Below are 21,808 nucleotides of genomic sequence, written 5' to 3'. Positions count from 1 at the left end.
ACTTTAGTAGTCAAAACTTACAGAATAACTGAAAAACATTTTTAAGCGTGCGCACCATCTACAGATAATTGTCTGTGGTAATTTACATTTCTTAGTGGAATTATGTTGGTAGCATAGTAACACAAATATGTTACAATAGTTATTATTGCATATCTTGTTATTTTTCATAGCATTAATATTCAAATAATATAGAAATAAAATATATATTCTTATTTTTCAAAAAAAAAATGTTTTTAATTTTCCATATCTTTAATGTTATACCAGTATAAATGAGACTGGAAAGATTGTGAACTTATATTACATTACAAGTAGAAGCTGAAAAGAAGAAAAGTACCAATTCATTGAATTAAATTAAAAGGAAATAATTGATACTGGAATAACATTACTCAGTCGCATTTAATTTTATCAAATATAGTGATACAAGGGACTTGCATTGGTTTCCTTCATATTTGACTTTAAAAGTTTATTCAAAGTTTATTAAAAAAAGTTTGTTTGTAATTATTAATGTCCATTTATGAAAAATGTTCAAAATTATTTCAGATTAAAATATATTCTTTGATTTTGTTTTTTCCAACTGAGTATGTGTTTAAATGAGTTAAAAAAACTTGTAGACCATCATATATGTTTTACTGGTGGATTTTAAAGGATGACTTATAAACAGGACTAAAAAATATGAGTATTATTTGTACTGAAAGCAAAAGTTATCATTAAAACATTATAAAAAATTTGCTGAGTTATTTTTTTAAATATTGCTGAAGTATAGAGAAAATATCTGATTTTGGAAATGAGGAAATGTATGTTAACTTAAAGCTAAGAATGGTCTTCTTCGGCTGATAAAAGTTGCATCAGAAAATTGAAAAATTATGGCTGGATATGTAAGAAGCTTATCATACAGCATAATGGAAGATATTTTATAAATCAATGTAGATGGTTAGATTTAGATTTCCTTGTTTAGAGCTAGAAAACTTAAATTCTTAATCCCCTGCCACAATAAAATATCAGAAAGCGTCGCTTTTCTAATAAAGATTCCAGACCTTAAATTTTCTTAGAAGGCTGATATCTGTCATTTTTCTAAATGGGTAACAACTGTTCACGTCAAAAGTTGTGTTGTTGTGACTTATCTCACTTGTCTGACAGTAACATCAGGACAAGCCTCTGAAATTCATCATAGCAAGGACAGCAAAATTGCACCTGTCGTTGCCAAGAGCCTGAACTCCATACAGGTAACAGTATGACTTTGCTCCACCCCTCTTCCCCTACAATCAACCTCTCGAGAGGCCTTCCGGCTCACTGCATATTTATAGTGGCCTGGTGCCGCACAGACACTATACATTTACAAAAGTCTATGCCCCTTTTCTGGGATTTGAACCCATGCCCTTCAGTATCACAGTAAGCTCTCATAATCACTATGCCCTCTGGGTGACTCAAAAGTTCTTCCAAGTGATAATTTGGTGCCGTTAAAGTCTGTAAAATTTAAAACACTGAAATGAGATCCTGAATTATGGAAATTCATAGAGAAGCATGCTTTAGGTGAAACTGTATTTTATGTTTGTATTTCAGAAATATATTGATCAAATTGGATTGAATATTAATGATGAGGTTTCACATTTATTTATTCCAATGAAAATGGGTGATAATTATTGATTATTTCATGAACTATTATTATTTTTATCTATGAAAAGATAACTTTAGCTATCTCCTAAAATGCATTGGTATGATTATCAGACAAAGGGAAAATTTGCAAATGTGGTTTCTATTAACCAAGTAGAATGAAATTGTGAGGGAAAGTATCTAAAAAACTTTGTAGTGGATATTTCATAATTTCACAGTATAATAATTTTTTTAAGTTATATTAAGTTATCTCATTATGCAGAGCAGGAATCAGAAACATGCTGGTGCAAAGAATGTAATCATTTAATCCAATTATGAATTTTACCTTTAAATAGATCTGTATTTATTTATTTAATGAAAATTTAGAATGTCATATTGTTTCCACGAAGGGTATAATATACGTGTATAGAACAGAACTTGAAATCAATTAACTGATTGAATTTCAATTTTATGCTGTATTTGGGGTTGGTTGTAGTTAGCCCTTTCTCTTTTACAGATACAGTTATGTGTACTCTTGTGTGCCTTTGAATAAGATTTATAGTTTAACCTGTTAATTGAGTGTTTAAAAAAATATTCTTTTATATTATTGTCCTCTTGAGCATATTCAATCATTTTGGAGTTTGCTTTTGATTGTGTCCATTACGTTTTGAATAAGTTAATCAAAAAAATTTTTTTTGTTTCTTGTTTTTGAAGCTATATGCTGTTTTGTATTCAGTGTAATTTTCTTGATAATTGTGTTTATATATTTAATTGAAAAGCATTAAAGATGGGAATTTTAGAAGAAATTGTATGTTAGAGGAAATTTTTTGATTTTAGATTCATCCAGAACAGGCTTTAGCTGCATTTGAAGCTAAGCTTGAAACTGAAGAATTAAATGCATTCAAAGAAGAAGTAGAGCGAATTATTTTACTTCCTCAACAGATATTCAGGTGATTAAAAAGTTTTATTTATTTACTTATGTATATATATTGTTTCAGTTCTACTTTTTAAACTAATGAGTTAAATGTTTAATCAAAATTGTGTCTCCATGGAAAACTGTGGATTTTAGAAGTTTCAAATTAGTATTATGATATTATTGACCATATATAATTTTTAAACTAAACGTCAAATTAATATATTTAATTTTTTATATGTTTTTGACCTGAAATATTTACACTGCTATTTTTTTTTTTTTTTTTTTTCAGAGAATTTATAGCTCAGTGCTTTCATCCCTTTTCTGCAACATTGTGCAAAGAGGGGGTATATAAGGAAGTAGAAAAGGAAGCTCAAGATCTATTAGCAGCTCTTAGGGATCAAGTAGATAGGTAGACAGGTTTTATTCTTACATTATCTGTAGCAATAAAACTCATAAAAAAGGCATGAATAATAAATAAAATTCATGGAAAAATGTGTTTTTGATGTAGTCAAAATCTGGGAATTTCCATACATCTAATGATAATTTCCTAATATATGCATATATTATTTTTAGCAACTTTCTTTTTCTAATTCCAAATGATAAAATACAAAGTTTGAAATCTGGACCCATCGGGACTTTGGAGATTCTGTATTTGGGAATATTCCAGATTTTAAATCACCAGTTTATATCTAATAAGAAATATGTAGAAATTATAAAATTAAAAATCTGAAATTGTTGTTTATGAAATAATGAGGCATTGATGACCTTAAGGAATTAAAATTTACAAAGAAAAGTATGCTTGTATTTATTTATTTGCATTATGAAATATTTCTTTCAATGTAAATTGTGTTAGTTGTTTCTTTTTTTTTTTTTTTTTTTTTTTTTTTTTTTTTTTTTTTTTTTTGTGCTAATACTCTCTCTTTCTTTAATTTTATAGACAGACATAATATCTCATTTAGTTGAAAAGTCCTGTAATTATCATGTTGAGAATTCTTACTAAATTATCAATTGAAATTGTTTCATTCTTGAAAATTTGTCTGTCACCTTTTTTCATTAATGGTAGCAATATTTTCTGGTTTTGGAAACATACTACAGATTTAAAATAAAAATTGTCTTATACATTGCTGTGTAAGCAATTTTTGAAGCTGCTGTGAGTTGATAGTCATATGGTGATGGAAGCAAAAACTAACAAAAAAATATTTGCCAAGTTGGCATAAGTATAAAATGACATTCAGAAGCATAAAATCAACAATAAACTTTGACATAATATTTTGATTTTACATGTGTGTCCAGGAATAAGACGGCTACAGAGCCAAAGTATTGATCATACAGATTTATGCTAATAATTCATTGTGTTTGTTCAATGATGTGGTATTTTATTTAGTACTGAAAGGGAAATAAAGAATCAGGACCCTCCACATGCTTTAATATGAAAAAAAATATGTACTGCAAATCTAAGAGAAATGCTTGGATTCCAAAAGTAGCATATGCGTAATGCTTTAAGCATTTGCTACTTTTGGAATCTGTTTCTCCCTTTTTGCCAAACGTTTCTAAAAAAATAATGGTGGTGGTCAGGAGATCCAGATATTGGATATCCGGATTTCAAACTTCGCACTGTATTTTTCCTGTCCTTTTTATGCATTTAAAGCTCATTTAAGCAAATTTCAAAGCAGAATTTTCAGTTAATGATAATCCAATGAACGTGGCTTATTTTGAAAAATATGTTTATTGAATTATCTTTCGTCATTTAGTTACAAATTAGGATAATATAATCCTAGCAAAAAAGAAGTGTGCTTTGTATACATCTGCAAGAAAGATGTTTCTATGTTCAGATTCATGTGACCAAAATAGTATGGTGCAGCATTTTCAGTTGACAGTAGTTGCTTTTATTGGTAGTTAATTAAAAGGTAGTATTTTTAACATTTTTATGTACTCATTGTTCAGCCTTAATTTTAGAATATATAAAAACAAATTTTAATTTTATATTTAGTAGGTAATTATGAAAATACAAATAAGATAGTTGTCAGTGCAGAAAAACATCTAAGTATTTTTTTTATTATTATTTATTTACTTATTCTTGTGTGTCCTGTGTACCATATTTCCTCATGTATTTCCCCTCTAGCTTTTTTAGTGGCAAGTTCTAAAATGTTAAAATATTCACATAATTTTTCCCTTCTACAATGCACTCATTTAATGAGCTCCACTAAATTTTAAAATGGGTTTTTCCATGTGGTGATTGTTTTCTTCTTACTAACAAAGACATCCACATTACCTGTGTAGGTCATGCTAAACCTTTCCCTTCTTAGTGTTGAACTTTATGCCAACCTAATACAAGAACCGACACATTATACCAAAGCAAACACAAACTGATATTCAGTCTACAGTTTCTCTGAGTCAGCTGCATATTCACTTTCTCTAATTATATATAGATGATTTGAGACATAAAGAGTAGCAGAGAAAATAAAAAGAACAGGCGAGATTCAAATTACAGAGAAAAAGAAATCATATTAAATATTGTAACATTAATATTACTATGTATTTTTATTGTAATTTGGGTTTCTTTTAAAGAAATAAATTTGAGATAGTTATTTGTAGTTTATCCATGACTGCTTTTCATTTGTTATGTTTTTAATTGTAAACACATTCTTTGGAAATTAAATTATTCTTTTGATTTTTCCCTCATGATTTTTGGATGATAAAATTAGGGGAAAAAAAGGAGGGAAAATATGCCAGGAAATATGCTAATAATTCTATCAGGTATAAAAGGTAAACTTCATATTTTTAAGAATTTAATTTTGCATTTTGCATTAGTGGAAGTTTATGGTAGAATTAAAAAGAAATAGTAAAGTTATTTCCAAAGTCAAACAAACAATATTGGATTTATCTAATGATTTATTTTATTCATTAATTTTGAAATTATAATGAATAATTAAAATGTGTGATGGAACTGAGTGGTAATCATCATTTATTTAATTGTGTCTGGTGTTTTTTTTAGATTTCTAGTATTGCCTTTTATTCTACTGGGTATAATATTTACCATTAAAATTATTTTACAAAATATGCTAACAGAATTCCTTTGCAAACTATATAAAGCAAACAGTACTGTTATTTTCTTCATCACATTGCAGCTTTGCAAATCTTCATAGTTTTGAAAATCCAGTGTATTCCTAATTTTTTTAAATATGTCTTTAAAACCTTATATATATTTTTAATGGGCTTTTTTCCCTCTTTCTTTTGAAGGAGAAAAAAGGAACTTCAGACTGGTCTAAGTGTAAATGTGAGATCAAAAGTTAAATTAACCTCCTCTGATCTTCAGGTATATTTTTTTTTATTTTATGTCCTTCTAGAAAAGTTCCAGATACTTATTTATATATTTATTTTATTTGTTATTATTTTCTCCCCTAGTATTAAAGTTTGGAAATTTTGAAGATAATTTCAGTTTAACAATGAATTCTTTCTAAAATGACCCCATTATTCCAGCTCATTTGTGACTTCATTGGAAGTAATTATGTTAAAAGAGGTTGTGTTCAGTATCAGTGTTTATCTAATCTGAAATTTGGATTATTTTCAAATGTGGATATCTCAGAGCCACTTTTCTGAGCAAACTCGCTGCATTTTACTAAAATGGGAATTTTTTCATAGTTTTTGGATATAAAATTTTATTTAAAAAATAGGTTTTATGACTCTTAAGAAGTCATAATTGCAGACAATTTCTAACTGATGGTATTGTGTAGCATTGGGTGCCTACACATTGTTTTGTAGTATTTGTGAAAAACAAACTTTATAGCCAAGAAAGGTGATTCTGTTGATCACTTTAATTTTAATGTTTTTTAGTTCTGCTAGACTTCTCTTAAATTTATACTTTTGTTTGTAAATCCGATGTGAAAAATGGTTTTAAAGGAAAGCTGTTTAATAGTGCATCTAATGGTTTGTTCCATCTTCTGAATGAATATGACTGGCATTGATGCCTGTTTATTTTATATTGGATTTCATCAAATTGTTCTCTTTGTAATTCTGGGCACATTCTGGTAAGTTGAACATCTAAGCACATTTTGTACACTTGGTAATTTTGTGTGCATTTTTAAAAAATATTTGGAAGATAGATTGGTTTCCAAAGAAAGTATAAGCCTGACTATCCAGCATTCAACTAACCAGAATATTATAGAAATTTTTAGAATGATTATGCCTCAAAAGTTTAGTAAATGAGAGATTTGTAATGCCATTATAGAGTCGTAATACTATTAATGCATGCAGATTATCACCAAACAGTGTGATTTTGCACAAATAATGGATAAGCATGACATTACAACATAATCATAAGAAGTTCTTTTTGGTTTAATGTCAATTCGGTTAATTCTCCATGAGCCGGTTTAATTTTCGTAAAGAATAATGGAAGTTTATTTTTTCCTCTCATTTGAAAAAATGGTTAATATTAAGGGCCGCACGAAGTGGAATATTTTCAAAGTTGTAATATCTGGGCATCAAAAAAGCCACAATACACAATTTTGAAAACTGATAAATAATGGGTAAATTATGGAAAAATTATGATATGCAGTTAAAATTTTTTATATGCTACATACATAATTTGTACCTACTTATTATTTAACTAAATAAAGAACTACCTGTTCATTTAAACTTCTGCTGGAATAAATGGTGACATGTCTATCAACTTCCATGTTGAGCAGCATTTCATAATTGAATCAGATTATTTTGATATTTAAGAGATTTTACTTTCATGTTTAATGCCTACGAAATATGTTGACTTTATGATTGTAATGCGTCCCACCCAAAAGGAAAACCTTATGTAATTTTAAATGTAGGCTTTTAATACTATGCATTTGGTAACAAATAAAATGATTGCTTTTATACTTTTAGAATGGAAATTTTCCCCATTGGCCTTTTTAACATGAATTTAATTGTTTATAGGCTCAGTTATCGGGAATTCTCATGTATCTGGAACTCAGCAATTTCCAAACTCCCTGTATAATCAAGCTTTTTTTGAATTTGTCTTAAATTCATTCTAATATGAATGTCTTGAATGGCAATAAATTAACTACTTTACATTTGTAAATGAAGAAATTAACAGAATTAGGAGAATGAAGTGTGAGAATTCAATCATAGTAGAACAGTTCAAATATACAGGGTGGACACAAATTGATTGGGTAATTACATAACTGAATAATTTATGAAATATTAATTGTAATATACTATGTTATTGGCATATTCATAGTATTGTCTCCAAATTTTGCAGGTAGATAGATGACACTAGTGTTTCAGGTCCATATCTGAGTGAGATATAGTTTGCAGCTGTTCATATTTGTCTTTCTTTTTTTATCCTTGTAATGATTAAGATATATAATGTTGCTGCTCACCCCTAAATTTTGAGATATGGAGTTTTATTTAAAATCAGGTTTTCAATACACCACTTTTAAAATATATTCCCAAACTAAAATAGCAAATCATCACTGCACTTAGTTTAATCAAGGTAAACATGCTGACAAATATGTTGCAAAAATTGTTTTATCAATTGGATATCTGCAAAGTAATGAAAGATAGTGACATCAAACATTTATAAAAGATGGTAAATGTGGGTTTCACTATTTTATAATCATGTACTGTTGTGTGTCTGTATAATCATTATTATGTAATCATATGTACTGTCGTGTGTCTGTACATAGTAAACCATTCCTTTTGTCCAAATAGCTTATGATCACCCTCTATTTAGTTACCTGTGTTCAATATATATTAGTAATACATTTTAATCCTGCATTGCAGATGAAAACTTTTTAATAACTGGGTATAATTTTACAGCCTACTCTTCATGTTGCCACTGCTGTTCTTCAGCGATTTTTTCCTGTTCATGTTCTGAAGCGCTTACCGATAAAGGAAGAAGATTTTTGGGATAAAAAAGGACTTTCATTTAGAGACTGGCCTGGTAAGTGTAATTAACTTATATGCAGGCATACCTTGATTTGTGAGATTTTTTCCCTCTCAACAATAAATATATTTTGCTATAAATTCTTAATATAACTTCAACGTCTGATATCAGCTCTGGTGTTTAACAGTTTAGTTGTTAAGTGAATTATTTCAGCAATTTATGTAATTGAGGATAATATATGTTTCTATCTAGCTTTTGAAAAATATCACTAATTCCTTTTTCATACTTTAGCATGAGGCATGTTTTTTAAATAAGTACCATTTTGATATTACATAAGTACAAAGACACTTTTTTTAACAATTTTATTTTTTCATAAAAGCCTTGGTCTAAGCAATTTATTTCCAAAATTTCCACCAACATTAAAGCGTTTATTATGATTAGTTTCTGAATTACATCTTCAGGAAAATCTGCTATGTAATTTGATAACCATTTTTGGTGCCCAGTCGTGTGGATTAAAATTGTTTAAAAAATTATGTTTATGTGTATGGAATATCAAACACACATGCTAGAAAATCCTGTTTAATCTAAATCACTAGTGTAAATGAGTGTGCCGATATTTTCCAATTTGGGTTGTAACATTTATAATTTAAGTTTTACTAGCAGATTGCTTTACAATAATTTCTTTGCTATTTTCCCCATTTAATCATGATACTCACTCATGATACCAAAGTTTTATTCAAACTTTACAGATAGTAGCATAGTTTAAAACAAGGATCTAATCTTAAACGAGAACTTATTGGTGTGCTTATTGGTATTTAATGCTGTCTTATTGCAGAAAGTACTAACAATGTAGGAATTAGAGACACCAAAATTTTGCTGTTCTTGATGAGTGTTAGAAAGTTTATGTCCAAACTCAAAATGTGGTGTAGATCAATGTAGACTTTGCTGTTTTCATCACATACTAACTTTAGTATATTAATGAGCTATTATTTTAAGTTGATGTGAAATCGTATAGTTCAGTTTGTTTCCATTTTATTTGTACTACCCACAAGTTTTGGCTAATAAAGTTTTATATTAGATATTACCTTGAGTCATATCTTGTGCAGAATCAGTTAAACATTGCCTGGTGATAACTCACGAATCTTTGTACATATATTCTATGATCAATTGTTAAGTGTAAGGACAAGTCATTCCAGGTTATTTTGAGATCATGGAAGTTATAAAGTGACTGATAAATAATTAGCATATTTTAATTACATAATTTGTTGTCATTAATTTGTAGCTGTGAGTTTCTTTTAAATCTACTAAAATTAATAACATAGTTGTTAAATTAAAGAGACATTGTGCAGTATATTAAAAAAAAAATTTAATGAAATAATAAATATCTTTTCATTTTGAATTATACTTTAGTTTTATGGATTATTATATTTTGTTAGTAAGATTTATTAGATATATCTGAATCTAATAAATAGTAAAATTGCTCTTTTTGTCACCTAAAATTTTAATGAAAAAATCTGATGTGTACACCACATGACTTCCTTGTATTGGAATATTAAATTATACGCATTTTTTCTTGCATTTCATTTAAACTTATTGGATTGAATTAAATCTACTTCGCCGACAGCGTATAAACCACAATAGAATAAATGCATTCTTTAAAATTCACTCTAGTATTTGTTTACCATAGCGACACTGGTGCTAGATTCACTTAACAGTATTAATAATTATATAACAGTTAACTTATACAATAATTTTATAATGGAAACTAAGTTAACTGTTATATAATCCAATAATTATATAGCAGTTAACTTATATATTTCGTTCATATTATAACTCCTAATGCACAAAATTTATATCATTTAAAGAATAGAATTATCTAATCGTTGCCATATGTTCTATTCAAATAAAACATGCCACATGTTCTATTCAAACAACTGCTAAATTGTTGACAACTCAGATATAAATATTGCATGCATATTATAAATATTGCATGCAGATTTACTAAAGGAATAAATTGATTGGCATCTAGATTGGCAACAAATCCACTAGTCTCCTGTTTCAAATGTAAACATCAATGGCCGCCATTAAAAAAGGCTTAGCGGCAATTAAACAACTTTAAAATTGCTGATAATTCTAAAAATATTGCACACAGATTTACTAAAGGCATAAAATCCTTAACCAAAAGATAAAAACAACATAATTCAATCATTTTTAAAGCAAAAAATGTACAATTTACAAACATATAAGAGTAAAGAAACTGAGATCACCGAGCCGGATAACAGAGTGGATATATATATAAATATATTTATATCCGTTTGGTGCCGCCGATTGCAACCAAAATACAAGGTGCACATCTACATGTTATAGCAATCCTATATACAAAATTTCAACGTTCTGAGGCTACTCGTTTTTGAGTTATGCAATATACGTACGTACGTACATACGTTCGTACAGACGCCACGAAAAATTCTCTTCAGAATTAATTTTAAAGCAGTTTTATAATTTTTTGGGAGGAAAAGAGTACTTTATTCTGTCCTTACGTACAGATATCACGCAAAAACACCGTTAAATTACATTCGATAGCAGTCAAAATGAATATTTTCGTTGAAATATGCTGCCTGAAACTTTTCACGATTACAATACTTCCTTTTTACTTCGTACAAGGAAGTAAAAATAGAATCAACACAGTAAGAAATGATGCATTCCTTTATGCTACGTGGAAAAGCTTTCTTTCTTAGATTCTCTGATCTAATTTTAAACCTGTAATTGGATCAGAAATTACAAAAGGAGCTTCATATGCAGCTCATTTGAGTGTTCTCTCATACTGAGTATGCTAAGGAAGTATTGTTTGATGCTGATCCTGCCGTGAAACAAAGCTTTGAAGTCTCCTGAAAACTTGATAAATGTATTGTCAGCTATCACACATTACATAGCAAGATGAAGACAATCAAGTCATATTTAAACATTTTCACTCTTTTTGGAGGATGAGGGTTAAAAATAAATAAATATTTAGGCATTATATAAAAATTTAAGTAATTCATTTTTTAACTTTTATTATAGTATTCATTTTATCCTCTAATATGGCTTTTAATATCTTTTTCAAATTAGTGCCTATCAACAGATGAATTATAACTGTTCCTGTTGTTCACTACATTTCCTTAGAGCATTTTAATCAATATACTTAATTAGTTAATGGAATGATTGATTGCATTAAGTGGGGTTTTTTTTCATTAATTTTTTTTAGAAAATCCAAGTTCTTAGACCAGCTATTTGTTCAGTGCAGGTGGTTTACTGTGGCATTAGTTCTACAGAAAACTGGACCTTTCCATTTTTTACTTCTAGCGAAATATACATTTAATTTTAGTATCTACTTAGTAAAACAATATGGTCCAGAGTTTGCTTTGAATAAAATCTACTGCTTTAGAAGATATTGGGAGCATTATATGTATTTTTTGCATGAATGTGTTGGGATCAATATTATCTGATATTTCCTTAGTATTAATTCAGTAGCCAAGCTGTATACATACATCAAGAATATTTATCATGATGCCTTTAACATAGTTGCCAACTCTTTTTCAGTTTTTCATGTCTCTTAGTAGATCAATGAATCTTCCCATTTCTGATTTTTAACCTTTACTTAGGAAAATGCTTTTTACTAATAAATGTAATTTATTGGATTAAGGAAGTCTGTAAGTGTCGTTTCTCCACCTGATAGTGGTTTCTGCATAATTTTTCTTTTTGTTTGAATTAAATTGTTTTAGTCTGAATTGTGTTAATATATTCTTGACATTCGGTGAACTTTATATAAAAATTCTACCAATGCTTAATCAGTTAATATTTGTATTTAACTCTTATTTTACATTGATATATAGTCCATTAGCATGTTTATCTGCCCAGGAGTATGTACATTAATTATTAATTTTATTTTCATTTTATTTAAAAGTACTTTGACAATAAAAGCTTTCCATCCTTATTCATATTCTCATTATGAAAGTGTAACAAAATTTTAAAATGGAATTAACTGAATAATATAAAATACAGAAAATCTAATTAAGTATTCATATATTTTATGTCAGAACAGCATTATATAGTTGAGAAGCCTGAATTATACATTATAAAATGAATTTAAATCATTCTGAAATTCTTTTGAAATAGTGACTTCGTGCACCATCAAAATCTTCCAAAAAAAAAATCCATGTTTCTGGCACAAGAACTATAAGTTTTTCATTTCAAGGTAGGCAGACATGCTTTTAAGACATGCGTCTGTATCCAAATAATTACGAAAGTATATATGAAGATAATTTGAAAAGTAACCTCTGTTTGGCAGTAAATAAAAAAGCATGTAAGAATGTAAAAATTTTTTGTTTACATATGAAAAGTATAATTATTTTTTTAAATAATCCCTATGTAAATCCAAGCACTTCAACTTACAAATTCCTGTATAAAATGTTGCTGGCTGCAATTTCAACCAATCTTTCACAGCATTTTTAAAATCCCCATTGCCACCAAAATGCTACCCCCCAATACAATTTTTTAGAAGAATGAACAAATGAAAATCCAAGGGAGCCATGTCTGGACTGTATGAGGGAAGATAAAAAACATCCCATTTGAATTGATGGTGAAGGTCATGTATTCACCGATCAGAGTAAGAATGAGTGCACTGATGTACTACACTTTCATCCATAATGTTTGGATCATATGCAGTACACAGTTCACAATCATTGACTGCCACTGATGGATTTTCCCCCCACTAAAGTGTTATCACTGCATGTGCCTTGCATTTGCTTAAATTTTTAATACTATGCACATTTTGTGATGTTATAACTATCAGATGCAAGGCAGTACAATGCCCTGACTAGCCCAAATAAAAGCCATAGATTGGGTAATGTAACAAAGATGACTTTCTGACCACTACTGCTAGTGCCACACTACAAAGTTGATTACCTTCGTATATTGAAAAAAAAAAAAAAAAAAAGTCAAGATACAAAATGGGTAGGTCAGTTTGAAATTCTTATCAGAAAAATACCATTTTGCTGTGGCCCTATGGGGGAACTTTAGGATTTTAGAGCCAAACCATTAATGGCAGGGGGTTAAAGTATTAATATAATCTAAAACTCAGATTAAATTAGAAATAGGTAAAAAATTAAATGCTTCATGATTGTATCAAAAAAAAAAGTTTGCTAGTTCTTAAAATGAAATAAAACCATGAAGAGGAAATGCGTATAGAAATTTATAATCATACCTACTGATTTTGAAAGCATGAATTGGAATGATTTAAAACATTTTAAAATTTTGTGTTTCATTATCACTCACATATACAATATGTAGAGAAGCATGCAGAAAATTGCTTCTGAAGATTGTAGAAGTACAATTTTAAAACGCATGGAATTCATTTATTAAAATCTTGAATCAAATTATACATGTACATGATTCTCATCATTCCACAATACAACAACCAGCTTTGAGGAAACAAGCAACATAACATTCATAAGCACCCTCTCACCTCACCTCTCTTCTTTTAATTGCAGTAAAAAGCAGTTAACAATTAAGCAATAATAATTTAGATAGTTCAAGATATATAAGTATGTTATATTTAACAAGATGACTGTAGGACTGCAGCTGCAGTCATTGAGATTATAAGCTGCCAAACATAATTAAGAAACAGTCCTTTGTGTTGATTTTGTTTAGATAATTGGTTCATAATTATTTTGCAATTTTATCATTTGTTGGTGTTTTTTTTTTTTTTTTTTTTTTTTTTTTTTTTTTTTTTTTTTACCTTGATTGGAAAGTTGAATAATTTTTGGGTATGGTATTATTTCTAAATCAATTTGGGACTGTTATTTATGTTATGGAATTATGTATCTGTATATCTGTATTGACATATCTGAACATTGCAATTTTTTATGCGTATTTTTATCTTTTTGTTTGTGTTTGTAATTATACTTTGCAGATGCAATCAAATGATTTATATTTATTGAAAATTATTGATATATTGTTATGAATTAAGGAAGAGAATGTAGTATAAAACCTAGATAGAAAAGTGTAAAAAGGTTAAATGTGTTTAGAAAGGGTACTTTGAGTTTTAAAACTTACTTGTACATAACTTAAATATGTTTATACTTATTTATATTAATACTTAAATTATATATAATATGCATATATTATTTACAGTATATAGAAATGATTGTTTTTATATTTTACAACAAATATGTAATGAAAATATTTAAAAATTTTTGTCTAAAATTTTAAACTCTGTTAAATATGATTGCTTTTAGATCATATATGAATGCCTGAAGGCTATGGTCTCAAAATCAAATTGCCTGCAGGCCACATGACCAATCAGAAAGCAACTCACAAGGCAGTTTTTTTTAACAAAAAAATATTTTTAATTAATTTTTAATTTTGCTTACTAAGTATTTTTCAAAACATGCATAAACAATAACAATTTTGCAAAAGAAAAAATTCAAACTAAAATTTATTTCTGTGTCTGAAATCTAAAGTTTGGTAGCTGCAAAACATTTTGATTGGTTACACTTTGTAATTCAAATATACTAACAGCTAAATATTAAACTTTCAGACTGATATTTATTTAAAATAATACTAACATGTTCAATTAGTTATTAAATAATTTACTTTAATTTAAACTTAAAGAAATTCTGAAAACTTAAACTTTTCAGAGGAAATTTTCTGAGTAGGACAAAATTTAAGAATAAATAATGATAACGTAAACGCCTTCTCTTAGTTATTAATTTTTTTCCTACGCATAAATAAAAATACATTGTTTGCATGCAAATGATTATGAACTTCTTTTGCTACATCTTTACATTTGATGGAATTTTGATTTGATAAAGTTTGTAGTCTTGGAGAGAAATTACTAGAAATGAAGATCTTTTAACAAATTGTAGATGCCAGTTAATCGAGTTTTTCTTATTAATTTTCACATATAAATGTATTCCTGAACAAAAGATTATTCTTACCTCAAAAATGCATTATTGAACTTATTTATATTTTGACAAATATTAATAAAATCTCTACCTTTAAATCTTTGAATAAGCTTTATATCACACTGTAAATTAGTGACCTGTTTCATGTACACATTTTCTGATGCATTATTCAAGTGAGTTTTTAATGCTATAAATTCAGATATCAAATAATTAAAATCTTGAAGTCTTTGTAGCATTGTATTCGCAACAAATTTATATTTGAAATGTTGTAGTGAGGTGTATAAAATTGCATCTGGTGTTGCGTGTGGTCTGCAGGCCATCTGCTTGAGACCGTTGTCCTTATGCTGTCCTTCTCTTAGCTGTTTAAAGTAATTTGTAATTCTCAAATACATATAAAACTTCCAAGGCTTGGGAGTTTTTGTGTTGGAGCAGATATATAATGTAATAAAAGGAAAAAATGGTTATTATGCAACATTTAAAAAATCGTCATCTTTTAGGATTTGCTGCTCAACTTTTAACTGAAGTATTTTCTATTGATATTCTCACTCCGCTTGAAGAAAATGATACATGCTATTCATTAGAAGTATGTATTTCATTAATTTTTTATTTAAAATATTTTATTTTCTAATAATATTTAAATAAAATTGTGTGCACTATAAGGTCCAGTATCCAGAATTATCTAATATTCAGACGACTAGCAATTACAAAAAATTCTTACAAATTCTAGGACTGGAGAATATAATACTCGAGAATAAGGTCTGCTATAAAAGAGATTTTCTCCTGACTGACTGAGATTCCACTATGTCATTTTCAAATACCTGCTGTCTAGGGAATCACAGTGTGGCCAATGACAATATTGATAGACATTTGCCATGATTTCAAAATTAGCATAGGAGCAAAAAAATGGCAGAGTTAGCCAACATGCATTTTATATATGAGACTGTGCTTAAAATGGAGGAGCTATTCAGAGGAGGAACACAGAACGATTCTATGCTAATTTTGAAATTAGCATGGTTCTCTACACCTGTTATTTCCTAGTACTTCTTAGAAGATGTCTAAGAGTAGTAAAAATAATTAACTTTGAAAGAATGTTCTAAGTTAGATATTCATTCTAAAACTGGATACTAATATAACTAAATCTTAACTTCTAATGTTATTACATGTTATTACTGATATTCATTCTAAATGTTAATGGTATTCACTCTAAATGTTAGGTTAAGTCAAAATCAGCGTAAAGTGTTTATACTGTTTAATGTAATTAAACTAAATTTGTATATATGAATTCCAGTGACATGTGCTTGAAATTAGGTACTCAATGCTCTCGAATGATATGAAGCCTACCAGGGCCAGATTAAAACTTTTAGAGATCCTAAATGCTGAAAGCCCACCAGTGGCCAAGCGGTAAAGTCACTGAACACTGGTAGTTCTGACCTGGGTTCGATAGTCTAGGCGAACAATCTGGCTGCATGGGCGGTTTTGTGGTTTTTCCCATGTGTAGTGTGTATACCAGCCAGTTTCCCTTAGGACGTCCTCCATGAAATCATTCCTCCTCTTAGGCAGATAGCGCTAGTTTGCTTTGCCGTAATTTCAATAAACCAAACCAACCTAAATGCTGAAACGATTTTAGTTCCCCCACATATCTTTATGACAGTTTTTTGTCATTCTTTCTCTCTCTTGGTTTTGGTTTAGCTGTACCATGCATTCCATGGTAAAACTGACAGTGGAAAACTTTTTGCTCCTTCCTTCCCTGAATATATAAGGAATTTTTTGTGGACCTCTTGCCTTGATTCCTAACCTTAATAGTTAATCCAGCCCTTGAGCAAAAGTTATTCACGATTTAATTAGATTTTATTATGCATCAGAATCCTTTCAAAGATTTTAACTACCTCAGAAATTAACATTCACATTTAATGCAAGAGTATGCTCAGTAAAAATATTGAAAATAATTTTAGATGGACCTGTATGAAGTGGTTGTTATATTATAATGCTTAACTCCAGTAGTTGTTTAAAAATATAAGCAATGAAAGCCCACAAGTTAACAGATATTTTTAAAATCTATAATATCAAAAAATATAATTGAATGAGTTTCTGAATTTTAAAGAAATTGCACTTAACAGAAATATGACTAATTTTAAATATTTAAAAAGACATAGATAAAATATAATATATTGCATTGTTAAAATAAAAGAATTAAACAAAAAAAAATTTTATGTTTTTCTTTATTTACTGATCTGATACATTTGATATTGAAATAAAAAAATAATTGCCTGAAAATGATCAAAGTACAACTCTTTCACTGTGGAATTATTTTTGGGATTACTGGCTGAAAGTCACAACTTAAATTTCCATATGCTAAATAGTCTTTTAAAGGTGGCAGAACAATACAAGTAGCAGGTGCTGGGATCTCCTAAGCACTATAAAAATGACAGTAGCTTTTCTGACTCAAAATCGGGTGACCTTTTTCTATTTCTCATACTTCTAATTTTTTACATTTGCCTTTTAATCTCTAAGGTGATAGCCATTGAGATTTATGTTAGATCCTTGCTAAACAATTGAATTTATATCAAATACAAAATAAATATATCAAAATTTAAAAATATTTTAAAATTTTGTATTCATTAAAAGTTTTCTTTTTTTTTTTTTTTTTTTTTTTTGTTTTGTTTGTTTGTTTGTTGTTGTTGTTGTTGTTGGTTTAACTTGGTAATGTGAGGGGTTGCCTGGGCACTCAGGGTATCCTGTTTGGCTACATGCATGTTCTAGATGGCCAAGGGTTCAAATCCTTAAGCCTATAAGAATGAGGCATGTTTTTGATTATAATTCCATATAATGACCATGATACTTTATTACTCTGGATATTACTAGATTCCTTTTCTTTCTTAATGGAACTATTACTCAATTCCTTTTCTCTCTTAATGGAACATGTTTCAAGGTATTTGTAGGTATTACCATTCGAAATAATGACTTTAGGGTGTCAAGAAATATTTTTAGCTTGTTTGGCTGAAAAATTAAAAGTTATCAAACTTTTTTTTTTTTTTTGAGGGGGCTAGATAATAATTATCACTTAAAAGGTGTCATTTCATTATTTTATCCTTGTGCAGCACAAACTCTTAACTCAACTTTAAATTAACCAAAATTCAAACTTAAATAATCATTGAGGTTCAAAGATTAGCATGCTTATAATTAACACAAAAATTATTTATTTATTTGATATTAATATTTTTGTTTACTTATTTTGTTTATGTGTGTGTCTAAAAAATGCTACTTATTATTTATTATTAAGTTCCAGATGTGAATTTTAATTTCATCATCAAATATCAGATTCACATGTTTTTACTTATCCTGCATGTTATTTATGAAGTAATATACTTTCACTTTAAAGCATAATTTCATATAATTTCCCTTGAAGATTTATTCTATATATAAAATCACTAGCTAATATATTCAAATAGTTACTTGAAGTATGTAATCAAGTATCATTTTCTTGAATAAGTAAAACTCTTTACTTTTATATAATTTAAAAAATATTATATTCATGCATGTTTGTAAAATCTATAATGTGCTGAAAAATCTGTAGCAATATTAAACTAATTATGTTGCCTATTTTTGATTAACTGTATAAATCTCTCCCTGGTCTTTCATTGTGCACTTTGTTAATCCTTAGAGTAAATACTCTAATGGTTATTCAATAAAATTTGGCATGGGGAGACTAAAAAAAATATTCATGTTTAATTTAAAGTGTTTGCATTACTGTGATGTTTCTTGGAATGAAATAATATTGTCCTGTTATTGTTGTCATCTATTAAATATTTGTATCCATTCTTTGCATATCTTCCCAAAACAGCTTCTAAAGATTTTACATCCATCATTTTAGTTTGAGAAAAATGTTTATTAAATTCCTTTTTAGCTATATGATTAAAAAAAAATTTTTTTTTTAAGTCATGGAAAACTTACCTGGACTATAATGTAGCTGAGGCTCACATTTATTATATCATCTTTGTGTGAGAAATCTTGGGCAATTTTAAAAATGTGTAGCCTGTATTTATCTTAATAAAGCTATTATATTTTTCCCATAAAGTTGAGATGGAAGCATGACACATCAATAATTATAATTTTAAAGCTTTGATCAAGATAATTTTGTTAAGGCAGTAATAGGAGCGCCAGTCCAGTACTCATTTAAGAGCTCTGGTGTCCATTTTTAATTTTTTTAATAAACTACTTGAAGCATGAATTGCCTTACAGAAACATTATATATTGTCATAAGTAATTGCAGCTATTTACCAAAATAAAAGCAAAATGTAATGACAAAACTTCATGTATAAACATTGGATTTTCCAAGATCTATAAATTTAGAGCTGGAACACAAGTACATTATGATATGCTATAATTTAGAAAATAGATTGTTTTCCTGTACGAAACGCCTCTACGTTAGTTAGTGCCTCTCAGCTAATTCTTTCTCCCAGCTTGAAACTCTGCGATACTATTTATGCTGTTTTTAAAGAAATTAGTGTCCTTCTTTATTGCATTATTTATGTGCATATTACTTATCAAGTAATGAAATTGTAATTACAAACATTAAAAATATTATAATAAATATATAGATAAATAATAATTTTAACTATAATTGGAACTATGTTTAATTAAAATATTACTTCTTACAGGCTCATGGAGTAAATTTGTCAAGGTACACAGAAATGCTTCAGTCTGTTGCACAACAACCTAATGTAGATTTTAGTCATGTTATACATATACCAAAAGGTAAATGAAATATGTGGTTGTAAAAGTAGCCTTATTATAATGTCAGATGTCTTATGTAAAATTGATACTCATTTTGGTATATTTCCAAAGTTAAATGTGTTTTATATATGTCATTTTTTCATAAAATTCACTGAGGTGAAAATGAAATTTTATTCATTTTATTGCTGAAAGGACAGATTACGCTTATATATATTTTAATATTAATATAAAAGTAAGCAGTACCTTATCATATGGCAGAACAAAGCTGTAAAAAATGCAGTTTTAGAGCAGGCTTCTTCTTTAATAATATATTAATGTGTTTGAAAATAGTTATAAGAATATAATCACAAATAAAGAAAGCCAGTTTGGCTTGGTTATAGTTAATCTGAAAACTGCTACATTATTTCTGCTGTTGGCGAACTTTGAACAAATTTTGAACTTCAAACCATTCTACATGTCTTCCAAGACTGGAAATGCAATGAAATTTCTCACCAAATGACTTTCTTCAATGAATTGTTGTTACTAGGTAAGGTAATGCCACCAGGTGGAAAGGGCATAACATTTGGAAGTGACTGAGAATTTATAGGCTAAATTAACAATATCAGTTTGAATCAGGAAAACTTGACTAGAAATTAGAATTCATATCTTATTAATGAATTTTCATGGGATTTTCGAAAGTAAAGCAGAACACTAGATAATATTAATAACAATGAAATGATGATAATTGCAATTTAATAGCAGTAAAATATTAAAATAGGATAATCTCATATTAAAAACGAGTAATCTGTGCTCATTTTTTAATATTAAAAAAAATCCAATTTTCAGAAAATATAATACAACAAATTTAATGGATTTTTTCCCCTCCGTATATGTAAATAAATGTTTAACAAACATTTGCTATAGTTAAATATTTTGGTTGGAGAAGTGAGTTTATATTATTTTGAAAGATATTTAACATTTTTAGGACAAAGTCAGTACTGTCAATTTTATTAGAATATCTGTATATTTTTCTTTTTTTATTATTATTCCCTATTTTTTATTCTATATCCTGCTAAAAATTGCTTTGAAAGTAATTTCAGTGGTGGATATACAATTTTTCTACATGAATTCCATTTATGCATTTTTGAAAAATAAGTCTTCAATTCCTTAAATAATTTCCCTGTCATTTATCAATTTTCCTCTCCACTAATTGTTTCCCACTGTTCTGACATAATTATTTTTTAATGGGATATATGATTTTTTTTTAAATATAACAGTTTTGTATTCAATAAATCTTAATTCAATAATTCTTAAGGTATGAATATGTTTCAGTAAGTTGTTTATGTGCAAACAATCCAAATTTAATGTAAAATCCATGCAACTCGTGGTATGTGGATTATCAGGATATGCAACCATGTTGCATCATATTTCTCATAACTTGTAAGATTATTGGAAGGAAATGTTTTCATGTTATATATTCTGAGAAACTGTCTTCTGTTTATGTTATGCATAAAAAACCACAAAAGTTTCTGCAGTGTTTATTCACTTGAATTATGCAGCATTTTTCCACATTACTGATACAGTCTTACTAACTTTCTGTGTAGTTTTAAATGTTGCTGTTTCATTCTTCATTTAAATTGTGGTAACCTTAACTTGCATTCCATTTACATGCCACAGTCGGGGCAAACAAATACAGCTTGCATTACAAATTTATGACTGACATCGTGTATATCTAAAAAGAAAGAATTGCTTAATCTTGCAACCCCC

At 28.2% G+C, this 21,808-nt stretch overlaps 1 protein-coding gene across 1 annotated transcript in view; it reads left to right on the top strand.

Annotated features, from left to right (window-relative positions):
• Positions 1-21,808, top strand: part of LOC118201180 (uncharacterized) — a 120,398-nt gene that overhangs the window by 87,598 nt on the left and 10,992 nt on the right. Inside the window, exons 25-30 of the mRNA XM_035373233.2 lie at positions 2,428-2,540; positions 2,796-2,915; positions 5,747-5,822; positions 8,318-8,441; positions 15,826-15,911; positions 19,987-20,083. Of these exons, the coding sequence (XP_035229124.2) occupies positions 2,428-2,540; positions 2,796-2,915; positions 5,747-5,822; positions 8,318-8,441; positions 15,826-15,911; positions 19,987-20,083 (616 nt within the window). The remainder of the gene's footprint in view (positions 1-2,427; positions 2,541-2,795; positions 2,916-5,746; positions 5,823-8,317; positions 8,442-15,825; positions 15,912-19,986; positions 20,084-21,808) is intronic.

The sequence above is a fragment of the Stegodyphus dumicola genome, chromosome 3 (genome assembly GCF_044657685.1).
Source record: "Stegodyphus dumicola isolate Sdum_Otavi_A_Nest chromosome 3, ASM4465768v1".
Classification (NCBI taxonomy): Eukaryota; Metazoa; Arthropoda; class Arachnida; order Araneae; family Eresidae; genus Stegodyphus; species Stegodyphus dumicola.
Note: the sequence above shows the minus strand (reverse complement) of the source record. Positions and strands in the feature narration are given on the sequence as shown.